At 42.0% G+C, this 17006-nt stretch overlaps 1 protein-coding gene across 1 annotated transcript in view; it reads left to right on the forward strand.

Annotated features, from left to right (window-relative positions):
* The window catches only part of REL (REL proto-oncogene, NF-kB subunit), a 92972-nt gene extending 83260 nt beyond the window's left edge, over positions 1-9712 (forward strand). The window contains exons 10-11 of the mRNA XM_077486060.1: positions 1628-1717; positions 1826-9712. Coding sequence (XP_077342186.1) covers positions 1628-1717; positions 1826-2463 — 728 coding nt within the window. The 3' untranslated portion in view covers positions 2464-9712. The remainder of the gene's footprint in view (positions 1-1627; positions 1718-1825) is intronic.
* The last annotated feature ends 7294 nt before the right edge of the window (positions 9713-17006 follow it).

Below are 17006 nucleotides of genomic sequence, written 5' to 3' on the forward strand. Positions count from 1 at the left end.
CCTACCCCCTGTAAACTGACCACGTTACTCAGGATTGCTGAGCCCTGACAACGTGGTCAGAGTACATGCCTCCATCATCCGCAGCCCTGTTCTCCTGTGTCTGTGTCTCCTCTGTCCTCCTCCCCCTTCCCTCCCAGCCTGTCTGCTTGTACCAGTGCCCGCCCCCCCCTAAACTTCTACCAAATCCTGTAATCCCTCTGTACGATTATACGTGTTCCTGTAATGCAAAAAATCTGCCGATCTGTACCTATATAAGCATGTTTCCTGGCGCTCAGCTGACTGTCGGCTCTCTCTCTCCCCTCTCTCCCCCTCCACCCCGGCTGACACCAGGGGGAGTGCTCTGTCCTGCCCACTGGCTCTGTGAGGGAAGATAGCTGACAGTTAGCTGAGCGCCAGGAGCGAAGCTTATATAGGTACATATCAACAGATTTTTTACATTACACAGACACAGGGACACTTTTTATTATGGTACAGAGGGGATTACAGGATTTAGTAGAAGTGGGTTAACAACCACTTTAAGTTCCACAGTGCGTATAACAAGCATGCTATTCTGCATATACAGACAGATTTTACTGTTGTGGGTTTAGTAACACTTTAAGGCTGGGTTCACACTGCTGTATGGAATGGCTCACAGCAGGGGTCCGGTGTGTCCCTGTTCACTGTTTCAGGTCCAATTTTGGTCAGAATTTTCGGCTGAATTCAGACCTGAAATGGACCAGAAAAAAACACAGGACTCCTGTGCAATTCGCTTTGGAGCCACTCCGGAGATGTGTGAACCAGCTCTGTTGAGAGCAGGTCACAATCTCCTGACATGCAAATTAGATGCGGGGGAAACCCGCATCCAATTCACAATAGTGTGAACCCAGGCTGAGACTTTTAGGGGGCTGAACTATGGCCATTGTGAGTAGAAAAGGTCCCAATTTCAGTGGAAAAACAATGCCCTATTCTTGGTGTCAGTGGGAGGAATTGTGCCCTATCATTGGTGTCATTGGGAGGAATTTCACCCCATTATTGGTGTCATTGGGAGGAATTGTGCCCCCTTCATTGGGGTCAGTGGGGGGAAATTATGACCAGTTGTTAGTATCAGTGGATGAAATAGTGCCCCAAGGGCCAGGTAAAATGTAACAAAGGGCCGCATTTGGCCCCAGGGCCACAATTTGGAGACCACTGGTGTACAGTATGGTACTATACAGTGTACTAATGTGTCACTGCAGCTCTCACTTAACCTGTGCTGTGTGCTTCAGAGCAATGCTAGCGGACAGTGGGCAGACATAGGCATCCAACCAACCCTGAAGTGTTGGAATGAGAAAAATATAGTGGTGTTTTTCACTTCTCATATGTCCAGCTGTTCGCACCAGCAAAAGCAAGGTTCCTCACCACATTATGCACCAGACACAGCATAGATAATGGAGCAGATTGATCCTGATTAACAAAGGGGCTAGCTCCTACTTTGTTGATTAGCAGCAGGATCTGATCCGATTTATCAGTTTAAAAGAGTGACACAGACTTTATGACACAATTCTTTTTAAAAACCCCAATGTGTCTTGTCAACGTCATCCTTGATAATATTTCCTAGTAAGGAATGGTAATAGTAACATTACTAACTGGTGGTGTATTTCTTTGGTAGATTCTCAAAAACCTCAACAAATTGACAAAACAGAAAGCTTGTTGGCAACCATGTCAAGATCCATGGACAGACAGCGAACTATTAAAACCGGTAAAATAATTCCCATATCTTTGTGATTTTGATTTTACCCTGCTATCAGTCATGCTTCACTGAGTGATCTATGAATATTAGAAGAGACTCTCCCTTTTTGTCTTACAGAACCTCTCTTTAATGTTCAAAGTTGTGCACAACCTTCAGTAGAGCCCATGCCACAGAAAAATAACTCTATGTTTCCTTTCGGCATGCCTCCATCAACAGAAACCAGAACCCAGCCTATACAAATAGGAGCGCCAGCTAATTATCCTAGCTTTTGGTCAGTGACGGAAGGCCAACCATCAATCTCAAACAATTTTCAGGATTTCTCCTTCAACACCATGCCAACAAACACATTTATCCAAGCACCGAAGGGAGGCCATGTAGGAAAACTTCAGCCAGTTTCCAACAGCAATGTGGAGTATAAAACATATCAAGATTCTATGTGTATTCCGGATGTCTCCCAACCTAGTTATCCTTCTGCATCTTTTGGAAGTACCTCATATGCTCTTTCCTTCAAAGATATAATTAGAAGAGATGTCAGTCAAATGGCACCAAGTAGAACCAATGAATTGTCATTGCCAGGGATGACTGTGACCAGTTTACCTCAAACAAATTATTTTGATTCAACAAGTCAGAGCACGTCTCATGACAGTATGGTGAATCAGCAAGGTTCTGATCTTATGGAAACCATGTGTATAAGCGTTGATTCTGAACTTGAAAGCTTTTTTGAGAATCTACAACAAAGCATGTCAAATCCATAGCACCATTAAATTGAACGGTCATCCATCAATAATGCACTTGTTCCATGCAAAGTTGAACTGCCATTGTTCAGGAAACTGTGGATTCAGGGAAAAATTAGCTAGATTGGCTACTTCTCCCATATGGGCTTCCTAGTTTGCCCATCCACGCAAAGCTCCTCCTTTTTCTTAGATCGGAATTTTTATTTTTGTTCTTGAAAATTTAAAAATGATGACTTTTTTTATTGATTATTTGGCAGAGATAGTCTGTCTATGTCATATGTCTTCCTCCATATCCCTGTATATTTACTGTGTAGCAGTTCTGGTCTCTGTATTCAAATTACGTAAATATCCACGTTTCCTACACTAGGTTCTTTTTCTGAATTAAAACATGGATTTCACTGCAGGAAAGAATTGCAGGGCAGTACAAATGATGTTTGCTGTGGTCATATTGAGAGGAAAATCCTGTTTCTCCAGTAGGGATAGCACAATAAGGTCATGTGAGTAAATGCGGATCAGCGTGCCTTATTGTCAATGGTGGCATGTACCGGAGCCTTCAGCATCCTATATCCAGTTGTTAAAGAACTACAAGTTCTTCATAGCTCTATAATAAGACTTTTCTTGTCTCTACTGCATTGTAATGATATTATATCACACTTACTCTGAAGGAGGACACCTAACTTTGTTTTTATTGTAAAATCCATTGTAAATATAGGACGGAATGGCAAAGTAACCCAGATAGTTGCTGCAATATTCAGCAATTAATAGCTTTTTCTATTGTTTTGTGTGCTTAGATTTTATTTTCAAAATTACTATACTTAATGCTTGTGCCACGTTTATACACATTTTCTCAGAGCCTTTTATATTATTTGCCGGTGTGCAAATATAATGAATAAATGTAATGACTGTGTCATTGTATCTAGGTCTTGGCTAAATGAGCTGTATGAATTATCACTTGTAAACAAATTTTGTTGAAGATGGGCTTAGATTACTGAGGTTAGGGATATACCCATGCACTTGGAATGAAACTCAATCAATATCTGCACAAAGTGTTGGCGCAGCAGCAGATAACATCAGAACATCAGCATTGAAAGGATCTTTTATTGGATATTTTTCAAACTTCCCAGTTGTTCTCCACTGTGCATGCAGAGGTAGGACTATAAATTAATTTACAGACTTTGTCCCTGTCATGCAATAGACAATGAAGATTGTTTGGACCCTTTCATAAGGACCAACTGCTATCTTGTCTGTATGTGTAGTCGTACATAGTGTTGTTTTTTTCTCTTTTTGTCTCAGGTATGCCTGTCCATTTTTCGGCCAGACCAGATCAGACCACCTATTGTTCTCTATTGAGTGGTGAATATCAGCAGACATCAGATCCGATCCAGGCTGCTAAAAACAGACAGATGGGGATCCCCATCTACCAGGCGGATCAGATGACAGCCGATTGGAAACAGACAGTCCATCCCATCTGAAAGGGCCAAAGCCTTGTTCATCCCCTATACAGTGTGCTGTAAATGACAAACTTTATAGAGTGGACAGTTTTTGTAGTTCAGTTTGGACGGCCCCTCACACATTAAAAAAATAGATATTTAGGGTAAGGGATTGGAACAAAATGTTCCCATTTGTGTGTTGTATATTTACGTGATATTTAGCCAAAAGTGGATAGAATAGAAACAATCCATGGATTGGATTTCAAAGGCAGGTGGCTTCTGGTCTGAGCCTCATTGATGTGCCTTTCTCTGCTCAGTACACCCACATGCATTGTCTAACAGCTAGGTACAGGTCTAGAATAAACATTAGGGTTCCCTCCAGAACTCATTCTATTTGGACTGAAAGAGCACAGCCTACCAGTGGAGTGACTCCAATCTTCATCCTGAAATTTACCTTATTCACATGGCTTCCCCATTAACTAAATCAATGATCTCTTAACTGTCCTCAAACTCAAGAACAGGCTAGTATGATTAACATATTAACACCTTTTCTGTATTACTTTTCACCCTTATATGTTGAAAATACACTTACACCATAATGCATACAGAACTGTGCTCTTCATTGGCACCTGTAATCAGGCATTTATATACTTGAAGCAGCATATCCAAATAATGCAGCTTGTTGAATGTTGCAATGTACAGTATATCTGAATATATGCTCTATATGAAAGCAAAGCTTTGGTTGCAATACAGGGTAATATCAGTGTGAATAAAACTCTCAAGCAGGAGAGGTATATTGGAGAACACAGATTAGCCGCAAAAAAAAGATCAGGTGCCTGCTGGAAGGGACAACAATTACTGAAAAAACAAAAATAACAGTACTGTGGATCTTAACTGCTAGGACATACTCCTGGGTAGGGATGAGCTCGGTGTTCGACGTGAACGGCCCACAATGCACTAGGCCATCGCAGTGCATTGCTGGCTCATGATTGGCCAAGCATGCACTGTGACCCCGCATGCTTGGCCAATAACAGCGCCGGCAGCGAGGGGAGCCATAATTGGCCACAGGCAGGATGCCTGTGGCCAATTATAGCTCAGGGGGTTTAGTACATGCCCCACACTATATGAGGCCGCCAGCGTGGAGAGAAAGAGCAAGATAGGCAGGGACAGTGTTCTTTTCTCAGGCATCTGCAGGAGTTAAAGTGGGTGTTGTGTGCCTCCAGCACAGTATACACTTGTATCTACCCTTTTATGCTGGTGTTCTCTAATACAGGCATCTGCAGGAGTTAGTGGGGGCTGTGTGCCTCCAGCACAGCACAGTATACACCTGTATCTACCCTTTATTGCTGGTGTTCTCCAATACAGGCATCTGCAGGAGATAAAGTGGGTGTTGTGTGCCTCCACCACAGTATACAGCTGAAGATACCCCTTATTGCTGGTGTTGTCTGTTGCATATCTTGCATATTAGACTTTAAAATTAGCACTTTTGATTTTGAACATTCGAGTCCCATAGACTTTAATAGGGCTCTAAAGTTCGTACCAATTTTTTGTCCGTTCGAAGGTTCTGGTGCGAACCGAACCGGGGGGTGTTCGGCTCATCCCTACTCCTGGGGAGAACCACCATGAAAAAGATGCAAAAATGTCCATGAGAGCGCTTAGGTCCAGGTATAACTTTGGTGGCTATATATTGGCTTAGCATAAACTAGTGAATACCAGTATCCATAATCAAGAATTGTGATGTTCTATTGAAAAAAAGACATAACCATAAGTTAAAAGTCTTGCAAACAATAGTGTCAGGTATTAGTAACAATGTTCCTGGATTAGAACTGCTTACTTGTCAGCAGCATGAAGAGATCGGGATGTGTCCTGGGGCTGATGGAGAGCCAATCTGTGGAGATGTAATGCACGGTGCTGGGGAAGGAACAACTGTCAAGGCTGTGACAGGTCTCTCTGTGGAGACAGCATGTGGAGGTAAGCAGTTCTAAGCCATGAAGGTTATTACCAATACCTGACACTGTTGCTTGCAGGCCTTTTAACTTATGGTTATGACTTTTTTCAATAAAACATCACAATTCTTGATTATGGATACTGGTATTCACTAGTTCATGCTAAGCCAATACACAGCCACGAAAGTTATACCTGAACCTATGCTCTCATGGACCTTTTTGTGGCTTTTATATTGGAGTGCACAGAATCATGCGACAAGGGACAGCAGTCATATCTAAAGCACACCATCTGGGTATAACATTGGCACAGATGCCCGGATAGCACTTAGCAGTGACTGTGCGTAGTGCACTGGTATTGGTTTTTAAAGCCAACCTGCATTTTGCACTTTCAGCCAATGGGAGCAAAGAAAATGCCCAGTATTGTCAGGTATGGAGGAGCATGTTTCCTATGGCTGTTACAATGGGACAGGGAAAGTCCACACCACTGGCTGAAGCAAATCTGAGCTTATAAAAATCTGCCTTTCCCTACTTCTGGGGACTGAAAAGAGTGGCAGGGGAGAAAAGGAGAGCACAGTTCACTGTCAGTAGCACTTTGCATGTCTGTATGATTAGGAGCTGTTATACCTGTGATCAGAGACATTTCAACAAGAATTTAAACAAAAAGGTTGATTTACTAAAACTGGAGAGTTCAAAATCTGGTGCAGCTCTGCATAGAAACCAAATGGCTTCTAGGTTTTTTTCTGGCAAAGCTTAATTGAACAAGCTGAGGTTAGAAGCTGATTGGCTACCATGCACAGCTGTACAAGATTATGTATTCTCCAGTTTTAGTAAATGAACTGCATAGTCTGAACTTGGAAATATTAAGGCTAGTGTGGGACAAATTTGTCAGGCAGAGGTAAATCAGGAACATTATATCTGTATTAGGGAACAGGAAGCCAGCAGTAAGCTCTTGATGGTAGTTTACTTATACCTCTGCAATAGAAGTGCCTGGTGTGTGTAGAATGAGGTTTTAGGAAGTATTCTATAGTGTTTAGTCATTAAAAAAAAAAAAAAAGATCCTGAATTTGTTGTTCAACCTGTCTAACTGATTTAACTTACTTTTGAATGTTGAGTCCATGTTTATAAATTGGTTTCAACTTTGAAACACTAATATAGTTTTAGAGATTTAGTGAGATTAAACAAGCTTCTAAACTCTTGCTAATGTATTTATTGCTTTTAAGCCTAATACATATTGTATATGTCTCTTGGGATCTATAGTGGTGAGATTGCTGAAAATTAGTTTCCATCTCCACCAACCTACCAAGATCATTGCAATAGGGTACCATTCTCGTGTTTTCTATATACTGTACACCTTGGGAACTATAGTGGAGGGATTTCTGAAATCTCCATCAACCTACCAAGATCATTGCAGTAGAGTATCATGCTCGTGTTTTCTATATACACCTTGGGAAGTAAACTTTTCTGAAATCTCCATCAACCTACCAAGATCATTGCAGTAGGGTACTATGCTCATTTTTTTTTTTCAATATATATTTTGGGAACTATAGTGGAGAGATTTCTTGAAAAGAGTTCTCATCTCCACCCACCTACCAAGGTCATAGCAATATGGTACTACGTTCTCTTATTTTATAAGACAGAAAAAGCACCAGGACAAGTGATGTGGAGCTGGGGATCAGGAAGATCTGGCTGCTGGAGTAAGGAAGAGTTATTAAAACCCAGAGGGCAATTCCTTCACCAGCATCAATTCCTAACTGAAATAGCAATTTTGGTAAATTGTCCCATGGAGCTTGTTACCTTCTTTTATATCAAATAACCAAACAATGTCTGCCATTATTGGAATGTACTGTTGTGAACTGTTATTGCATCAGATTTTGTAATATGTTTTTTTACTTTAGCATGGAAAGTAACATTTGCTGTTTCAAGTGAATTCTCTTGTTGTACCACTGAGTGGATTACGTTATATTTGCTAAGCAATATTCATGTATTGCCAGTGTCCCTTATAAATGGGGTCTTACATGTAATGCTTTCCAAACTGGAAAAGTTTCTATAAAGTGACCTGTGTTCAAATTCCTTTTCTTTATATTAGATGGGGAAGACTTGTTGTAACATCCCAATTAAAATGGATCAGATATAGTTATATACCAATTTTTTTTAGCTATGCTATTGGGTTCTAACTTACTCATTTGTCATCTAAATTGTCTACTGTACAACAGTCATGTCAGCTCTAAGCGACAGAAAAAATAGTTGATGTCCGTTAATTGACTCTTGATTTTTGGTTTATGATTCTTCTTTAATGGTAATGAATGTAAATGTGTTAGATTTGGATATGTGCTCATTATTGTGTTTTTTTTGTTTTGTTTTTTGAGATAACTATATTTTCCTTTGTTTTTCATCTCTAAATTTTTACATTGTAGCTGTTTGGTTAAAATGGCAGCATTTGGTAGGCAGAAGAGAGCCTGGTTGTCCTCCTCACATCAGTATATGTGAAGGCATATGTGAACAGACAGGAGACTACAATGGTTGACATATAATTAGCAAAAGATTAAAAGAAAATAACAGCCTCTTCTACATACGGTAGGCTCCCTTGTAGTCCAACTGCTCAGCGTGGAATCTATCTGAGCAGGGGGATGGCTGGTTAGTGCCTGCTCAGAGTGGACACAGATACTACCCGCTCTCCTCTATGGGTGGTCAGATGTAAATGGACTGCCTTCTGATCCAATCTACCAAACGGATGGGGAATGGATCCCCAGCCATCTGTTTTTAGCAGATCGGATCGCATGTCTTTGAGTGTCAATGGATACATTTCTGTTGACACCCGCTGCTCCATAGAGGAGACTGGAGGGTCTGATCGCGTCTGAAAAACTGACAGGCGGACTCGATCGGTCCACTAGTGTAAAAGGGGTCTTACTGTTATAGGTTACAGTGCAGGCAGGTAGGGTTAGTGCATCTCGGTTGCTTAGATTGCTGGTGCTTTACCACTCCATCGAAAATTATTGTTCCAATAGTATCAGGGCTCGTGTCAATGGCATCAGTTTGACATAAGTTTGAATAGCTTTTGAGATAATTTAGAATTCATTGACCATTATCTTTGATCTGAAGTTTACCTATTCCTGACTTGCATTCGACCTGCTTCAAGTGGGTTTTGCATTCACATAGAATTGTATGGGAACCCATCTTGAAGTGAACAAAAGCCAGTTAACACAGATCAGAGTGGGTACACTGCAGTCATTAATGTTTTGGTTCTTGGGTTTAGATTTTGACTTTAAATCAGAGCTGTGGAGTTCCAATATTTTCATTGGGAAAGGTTACCTATAATTTCATGAAATGAACCCAGGATAACTTACATTGATCTGAGCTACATCAGGTCTTTGATAAAAAAAAAAAAAGTATCAATTCCATTCTAATACAAATAAACCCTGAGAAAGTCTCCACCCTAATCCAAGTTGACCTGCCGAACATATGCGGTCTTTTATAGACCACACACCCCATTGCCATATATTCTAAGGGCCACAACTAGGTCTTGGAATTAGCATTTATTCATTCAGACACTGTGCTTTCACAGAAGTCTTTAAAGGCCATGGAAGATAATTGTTAAGCATATTTCATGTAAAGAAAACCCAGACTTCTGCTCAAGTCTCTTGTGTTTTCATATAGATGCCATTGAAAATTATTTATGATTTTGTTCATTCTGATAAAGTTCTCAGCTCTGTTTCTGTGTCACATTCATATTGTATATTAATAACAATGTTCGGTTATATGTTTCTCATTTTTTGAGAACAAGATGCTTTCATATATTTTAGTTTGTGTTTGTTTTAATTTGGTTATTTTGTATTGATGGTGAATTGTCATACATGACTTTTTTTAGTACACCAATAAATTAATCTGGAGAATAAACTGCTCCCGTTTTTCATTATTGCAACATGCCGAGTAAATGAAGAGGATTCCAGAGCTTAACCTCTGAAAATACTAGTTAACTGGCGTAATCTGGCCTTAATACTTTATGAGACACTGTCACTAACCTAGAAAAAGCCTACCGAAAGCACATCGCCAAAACTATTAATCTGCATACTTGTTCTAGGTCACTCTCTCACAAAGTGTGGAAGCATTTGGATCAACACAATAGGTAAACAACTATCATTTTCAAGTCAGGAAAGCAAACTTAATTTTTTTTCCCCTTAGGTTTCCTTTAAAGATGAACTTCAGACAAGTTGTAAGCATCTAAATATGACTTGGTATCAGCCTCTTGTATTCCCTTATACAGTACACTATGGAGAGGGAGGGGGGTAACACTAGAAGCCAAGGAGGTGTGCCGCAGTGCTCAAGTCCTGACAAGGAACATGCTGACAGGAGTAACAGCCTGAGCATCTCCTTCACTGTCCAGTCTCATGCTGAAGGCAAGGAGGTGGCCTAACTGTATTGCCTAAAGTGTAGGTAAACTTTAAATCTAGATTTTAGTATGTATGGCATCGCGGCTCATTATATATACAGCACTTCCCATTGTAGGCAGACAACACTAAGCTACTGCCTCATAATTTTTACCAGTGTTGTCAGCCTGTCATGTCAACTCCTTTAGTTGGTCATTGGTTTGTCTGATAGACCTAATAGACAGCCCAATTGCCAAATAAAATAGGGCTCAGGACAGGAATGCTGCTGCTTATTTGCTAGGTAGTCGTTTAAGCATTGTCATCCTGTAACAAGAAGTTTTTGTTATACGTAGAAGCTCCAGGTCTTTACAATAGATTCTCCAAAAATGATGTTTGGGCAACATACTATAAGTCTACCTCCATGTCATGGAAGACTCTCAGGGCAGGACCTACATGGCACTATGCTAACCTACTTTAAATGATGCTAACCATCATACACCTAAGTTCACCTTTATATACCTATATAATGCTGCATCTATGAAACCGTGCAATGCACCTACTCAATCTAGTCAATTCATATTAATGTGCTTCAGTATGAATGTAGTGCTCAAGCCTGTGTTGCATTAAAGTTTATGCTTCAAACTGTACCCGAGATTCAGGTGCTGCTTGTGGTATGAACAAAAAATGGAAGTTGTTAAGCCTTTTTGGGAATACAGAGGCATAAAAACGGCTCACTCATACTGCCAGTAAGTGGGAGAGCAAACAGTCAGCCAACCAGACAGTGCTAAAGTTCAAGGGGATTGGCTGCAGAAAAAAAAATGGCAATATCCAATGCCATTGACTCATCCTAAAGCGTGAGCAGTGGTTTTAAAAAAACTGTGGGGTGGCAACCTGGTTAGAAAATACTAAAGATTTTTGGATTAGAATGAAAGGCTGGAAATGGGTCATTTTAGAGCATGTGTCAACAATGGTGGTCTCCATACTTTTCAATACAGGCTTATGACCTGTGAAGCTAGTCAAGCTGTGAAGGATGTCTTTAAGACTAGACTTTATTGACAAAAAAATGTCCAGTAGTGTCACCAGTAACAACTTCCTGTGTGTACACAATGCAAATGCATGGAAAATCATGATAGGTCTTCTTGAAGCCAAGATACATAGTACTGACTCACTAGTGAAACAAAGGGATTGTACTGCTCCAGGCAAATCATCAGGTCTCCACTGCTATAAAGCAAGCTAGGTGCCAGCCTTGGTCCAGAGCCAAAAGATGCAGAATGATGAAGAAAAGGGTGACAGCACTTCCAGCATAAAATGATTATTTTATTGAAATTCCGTTTAAAAAGGAGGACATGGCATGACATGCAGCCAGCTCAAAAAGTTCAGCAAACGCATTTCACACACCTGTGCTCAGTCATTGCCAAGATATATAGTACCGACTCGCTAGGGAGGCACACTAGCAGACAGTTTGATTGGATTCATTGTAAGAGCTTGAATTTTTTTTTTTTACATTCACAACTTTGGCAAAACCACTTAACACACTAAGCCAGAGCCATTTAACACACTAACACACTAGTTGGGGCCACTTTTTTTTTTCTCCTTCGTTCATCGACAGCCACAGTGCCTCCTTAATCTCGACCATTGTGACATCCAAAAGCAGTGCCAATGAAAAACGAGGGGTGGGGAAAATAACCCAAGGCTAAAACACAAGAGCCCTAACCATGACACAGAAGCCTTAACCGGGTCACAGGAGCCCCATCTGAAAAATACAAATTTTTAAGAAAAAACATCCCTCAAGAGGGAACTCCCCTCTTTAAACAGCAGCCTGCAAAACCTTGTTGCCAAATGATGCATCCGCAGATACCAAAATATGAATTTTATAGAATTTAGTGAAGTTATGAACTGACAACCATGTGGCCACCTTGCAAACCTTTGACACTGCCCTTTCCTTGGTCCTTGTTTAACCCCAAAAAGCAAGTCTGACCTCCAAAAAGGACTCCATGACTGCCAGATACACCCGAATCACACGAACCGCATCCAAGGCATGCAAAGCAAATTCTTCGGGATGAGACCGTTTGGGACACAAAGAAGGCAACACAATGTCCTCATTCAAATGGAAGTCCGAGACCACTTTAGGTAAGAATGATGAACAGAGACGAAGAACAACCTTGTCTCTGTGGGTCACCAAATGGGGAGTGCGACAGGATAATGCTGCCAACTCCGACACCCTACAGGCAGATGCAATAGCCACCAAGAATCCCATCTTCTGGGACAATGTAGGTAAGGGAATCTCCCGAATATTCTTGAATGGAGTTTTCTGGAGAAGCAATAGTACTAAGTTTAAATCCCATGGAGGCAAAAGAGACCGTACAAGCGGAGCCACAAGCCGGAATTCTTGAATGGAGTTACGAACCAAAGAGTGAGTGGCTAGGGGGTCACTGAAAGAAGATTCTTAAGGCAGGCACCTGGCCCTTGATGGTACTCAAGGCCAACCTCTGCTTAACGACACGTTGCAGAAGGCCAAGCTCAGACCTATAGAAAAAGAGTGAGGATGAGCGCTATTCGACTCACACCAAGAAATGTACGCTTTCCATGTACAATGGTATATCTTACTAGAAGTCAACTTCCTTGCCTTCAACATAGTAGGGATCACTGATCCTGACAAACCTCTACTGCCGCAACTTCCTGTTGAACTAAACCTGCTGAAGGAGCAGAAGTTTGAGTAGAAAAAAAGACGACCCTGGTCAGTATTAAATCCAGAGTCCGACCTAGGTAATTCAATTTCCTGTAGAAGAAAAGGAAGTCTTGATGGCCGCACTTCAAAAAAGTTTTTTTTATTGGTTTTCGATAAAAATCCAAAAATACAGTTATATCATCAGAACACGGCATACAGCATGGATAGCCAACGCATTTCCCGCCTCAAAGGCGCTTAATCATAGCTATAATTAAGCGCCTTTGAGGCATGAAACGCGTTAGCTGTCCATGCTGAATGCCGCTTTCCGATGATATAACTGTATTTTTGGATTTTATCGAAAACCAATGAAGAAGCCTTTTTTTAAGTGCGGCCATCCAGACTTCCTTTTCTTCTACTCTACTATGAGCAGAGCCAGCACCTGTGAAGTCCAATTAGGGTGGATACCTTTGCTGTGGGACTAGAGACTAGAGCGGCATCTTTGCACTTTAATTCAATTTCCTGGATGGGGATAGAGGAGATTTTGGTTAGACATCACCTGAACCTTTGCAGGAACTACAGTGGATATAAAAAGTCTACACACTCCTGTTCAAATGTCAGGTTTCTGTGATGTAAAAAACAAAGCTAAATCATTTCCAAGCTATTTCCATTTGCCCACTCTTCTTTGCAAAAACACTCAAAATCTGTCAGATTGTGAGGGCATCTCCTGTGCATAGAACTCAGATCACCCCACACATTTTCAATCAGATTCAGGTCTGAGCCATTCCAAAACGTAATCATCTTCTGGTGAAGCCATTCCTTTGTTGGATTTAGATGTATGCTTTGGGTCTTTGTCATGCTGAAAGATGAAGTTCCTCTTCATGTTTAGCTCTCTAGCAGAAGCCTGAAGGTTTTGTGCCAATAGTGACTGTATTTTGTTCATAATTCCCTCTGCATTGACTAAGGCCCCTGTTCCAGCTCAAGAAAAACAGCCCCAAAGAATGATGCTGCCACCACCATGCCTCACGGTGAGTATGGTGTTCTTTTGGTGATGTGCAGTGTTTTTTTTGTGCCAAACATAATTTGGAATTATGGCCAAAAAGTTTAACAATGGTTTCATCAGACCATAACACATTTTTCCTCATGCTTTTGGGATACTACAGATGTGTTTTTGAAAAATTTAGCCGGGCTTGGATGTTTTCCTTCATGAGAAAAGGCTTCCATCTTGCCACTCTACCACACAGCCCAGACTTATGAAGAATACGGGAGATTCTTGTCACATGTACCACAGAGCCAGTACTTGCCAGATATTCCTGCAGCTCCTTTAATGTTGCTGTAGGCCTCTTGGCAGCCTACCTGACCAGTTTTCTTTTCGTCTTTTCATCAATTTTGGAGGGACGTCCAGTTTGTGGTAATTTCACAGTTGTATATAAAGTGTGTTATTACTGCGCTATCCTACAAAGTTGAATGACACCAAAATAAGCAATTAAGTGCAAAAATAATGACTATGAACTGCTGCAACTTCTCTGTGTGAAACAAATACATAAAAAAATAATAAATGGTCACATATGGTGTATTATACAGTCCATAATTAAGGACTGTACAATACACAATATGTGAACATTTATTATCTTTTTAGAAAATTTCACTGTTGTGACATATTTTCTCCACTTGATGACGGTCACTGTGTTCCATTGTATATCTAAAGCCTTGGAAACTATTTTGTACCCTTCACCTGACTAATCCCTTTTAACAATGGGATCCCTCTGATGCTTTGGAAGCTCTGCGGACCATGGCTTTTGCTGTAGGATGCGACTAAGAAAATGTCAGGAAAGACCTACTAGAACAGATGAATTTTAGGTTTAATCAGAAGCACTTTAAATGATGGCAGGTGTGTATTGACTCCTATTTAACATGAGTTTAAATGTGATTGCTTAATTATGGAACACCGCTACATTCCTAGTTATAAAAGGGTGCGCACACTTATGCAACCACATTATTATTTTTTTTTTATTTTTACTTCCCCTTCCTAAAAGATTTCAGTTTGTTTTTCAATTAAGTAGTACAGTTTATAGATCACAATTAAAAGGTGGAAAAAGCTCTGAAAGGATTTATCTTTGTCTCATTTTTTTTACAGCAAAGAAACCTGATATTTCAACAGGGGTGTGTAGACTTTTTATATCCACTGTATATCCAAACAGGGGAACTCAGGGCCCCCTGAAGCAAACAAACTCAATTCTTGGATCTCCTGGATGTTCACAAAGGAGGTCCACAAAGCTGGAAACCAGTGAAGATGTCCCCCACCCCAATTATGGGTGAGGGCAAACCTTCATGATGAAGGGGTCTTGTCTGTGGGACTAGAAAAACTTTCTTAGAGGCTTGGTCTGCAGACCAGCTCTTAAGCCACAGCGTGCCTCTAATAACTACCGCTGAAACGGAAAGTTTGGACAGCAGGGGAGTCACATCCAAAGATGCATCGCATATAAACTGCAGCCCTCGGACAAACTGGTCCATAGTAAAGCCATATCCATAGTAAACACACTGCTTGCCATAGCCTCCGCTTTCCTGTCAGCTGGGTCCTTAAAAGGACGGAATTCCTCTACTGGGATCATGGTTGCGTTATTCAACCTGGAGACAGGAGGGTTCACCACTGGCGGGGTAGTCCACTTTTTTAAAAGTAATTCCTCAAAGGGGTAGCATACTGAGAAATGTTTGAGAATCACAAAAGGTGACTTAGGTTTACCTATTAGGTATGGGAACAACCAATCAAAATAAGGCAGATAAGCAAACACCTTTGGTGTGCAAGGTGTCTTATGCGTACCGAAGGACACAGCCACATCCGTGGCCCCATTAGCAGTATCCTCCATTTTTAAAGTCTCACACACTGCAGTAATAAGTGCGTCCTCCAGAGGTTTTTCACTCACTGCTGTGACTGTGGAGGATTCAGTCTCACTATCGGATGGGTCAGGGGGTGTGATATTAAGCCCCCCTGGGTGGGCTGTGTCCCTGGCCGCATCAGGCTCAGAATCAGATGAGACAGACTGAGCAGGGGAAGGCGGGGGACACTTCCTCCTAGGCCTTTGCCCACATGCTACTTCTACCCAGGATACCAATGACTCTAGGACTGCAGTCAGTGCAACCATGGGAAGCTGGGGCTCCGAGGGACCTGCCACCTCCATGAGGGGGTCAGTGGGGGAGAAGTGACCCTGAGGCTCCATAGGGAAAAAGAAGACCCTGCAGTACAAAAAGCTTTTTGGCACCACTAAAGGATCCCCCCAATGCTCAGGGTACTTATCAGCAGAGAGAGAGATATACAGGGACCCCTAAAAGACTCAATTCTACCAGCCAGAGGAGCACTGCAATTCGGACCCAGCAACACCATCTACTTCATACATCCCGGGACATGAAGAGGAAAAGAGAGAAGGAAGAGGAGGAGCCCCAGCATCTCCACGAGGTTCCAGCTGTCTCCAGTGTCTCACTAGACTAAGGAAAAATGGCTGCTGTGACATCATTGGCTACACAAACGTGGCCGCCCACCAGAGGCCAGCCAAACCAAGGGAAAATGGCAGCCGTGATATCGGACCTCCCAAACATAGCCGTCGGCCGTTTGACATGCTGAAGCATGCTGCCAGAATCCTCTCTGTGCCCTCAACATCGCTGAACCCTCTACAAGGGGACCCCCCCCCCCCCTTCCAAAGGTACTGTACTCTACCACACAGGGTGAACACTTAAGGAGACTCCGCTGCACTCTCTACACTGGGACCCCAAAACTGCACAATACCTCACACTGCACACACAGTAGGGCATGCACCTAGGAGTCTCCCTCTACCCTAGAACCCAACCATACCACCAGGGCAAAGCACACACCACTTCAAGACGCCTACAGAAGGGAAATGGTAGGGGAGACTTCCCAAGGTCTCTGCTGCCTGTCCTGGGACTCCCCCAATCTGTGGGGGAAGGTGAGAAGCCCAGCTCAGCTGAGGGACTTTAGGGTTGGAGAAGGGATCCTGCAGGCAGGTCTGACCATCCCTGGAGAGTACCCTTGTCCACCCCAAACCGCACAAAGGGGGAGGGGGGACTGTACATACGATCCATGGTGCGGGTGACACTACAGACAGAACTTCTCGCCACGGAAGTGGGGGGCTGTAGACCAAGGGAC

This window comes from Lithobates pipiens, unplaced genomic scaffold, assembly GCF_037356315.1.
Source record: "Lithobates pipiens isolate NorthernLeopardFrog02 unplaced genomic scaffold, aLitPip1_a1.2 Scaffold_18, whole genome shotgun sequence".
NCBI lineage: Eukaryota > Metazoa > Chordata > Amphibia > Anura > Ranidae > Lithobates > Lithobates pipiens.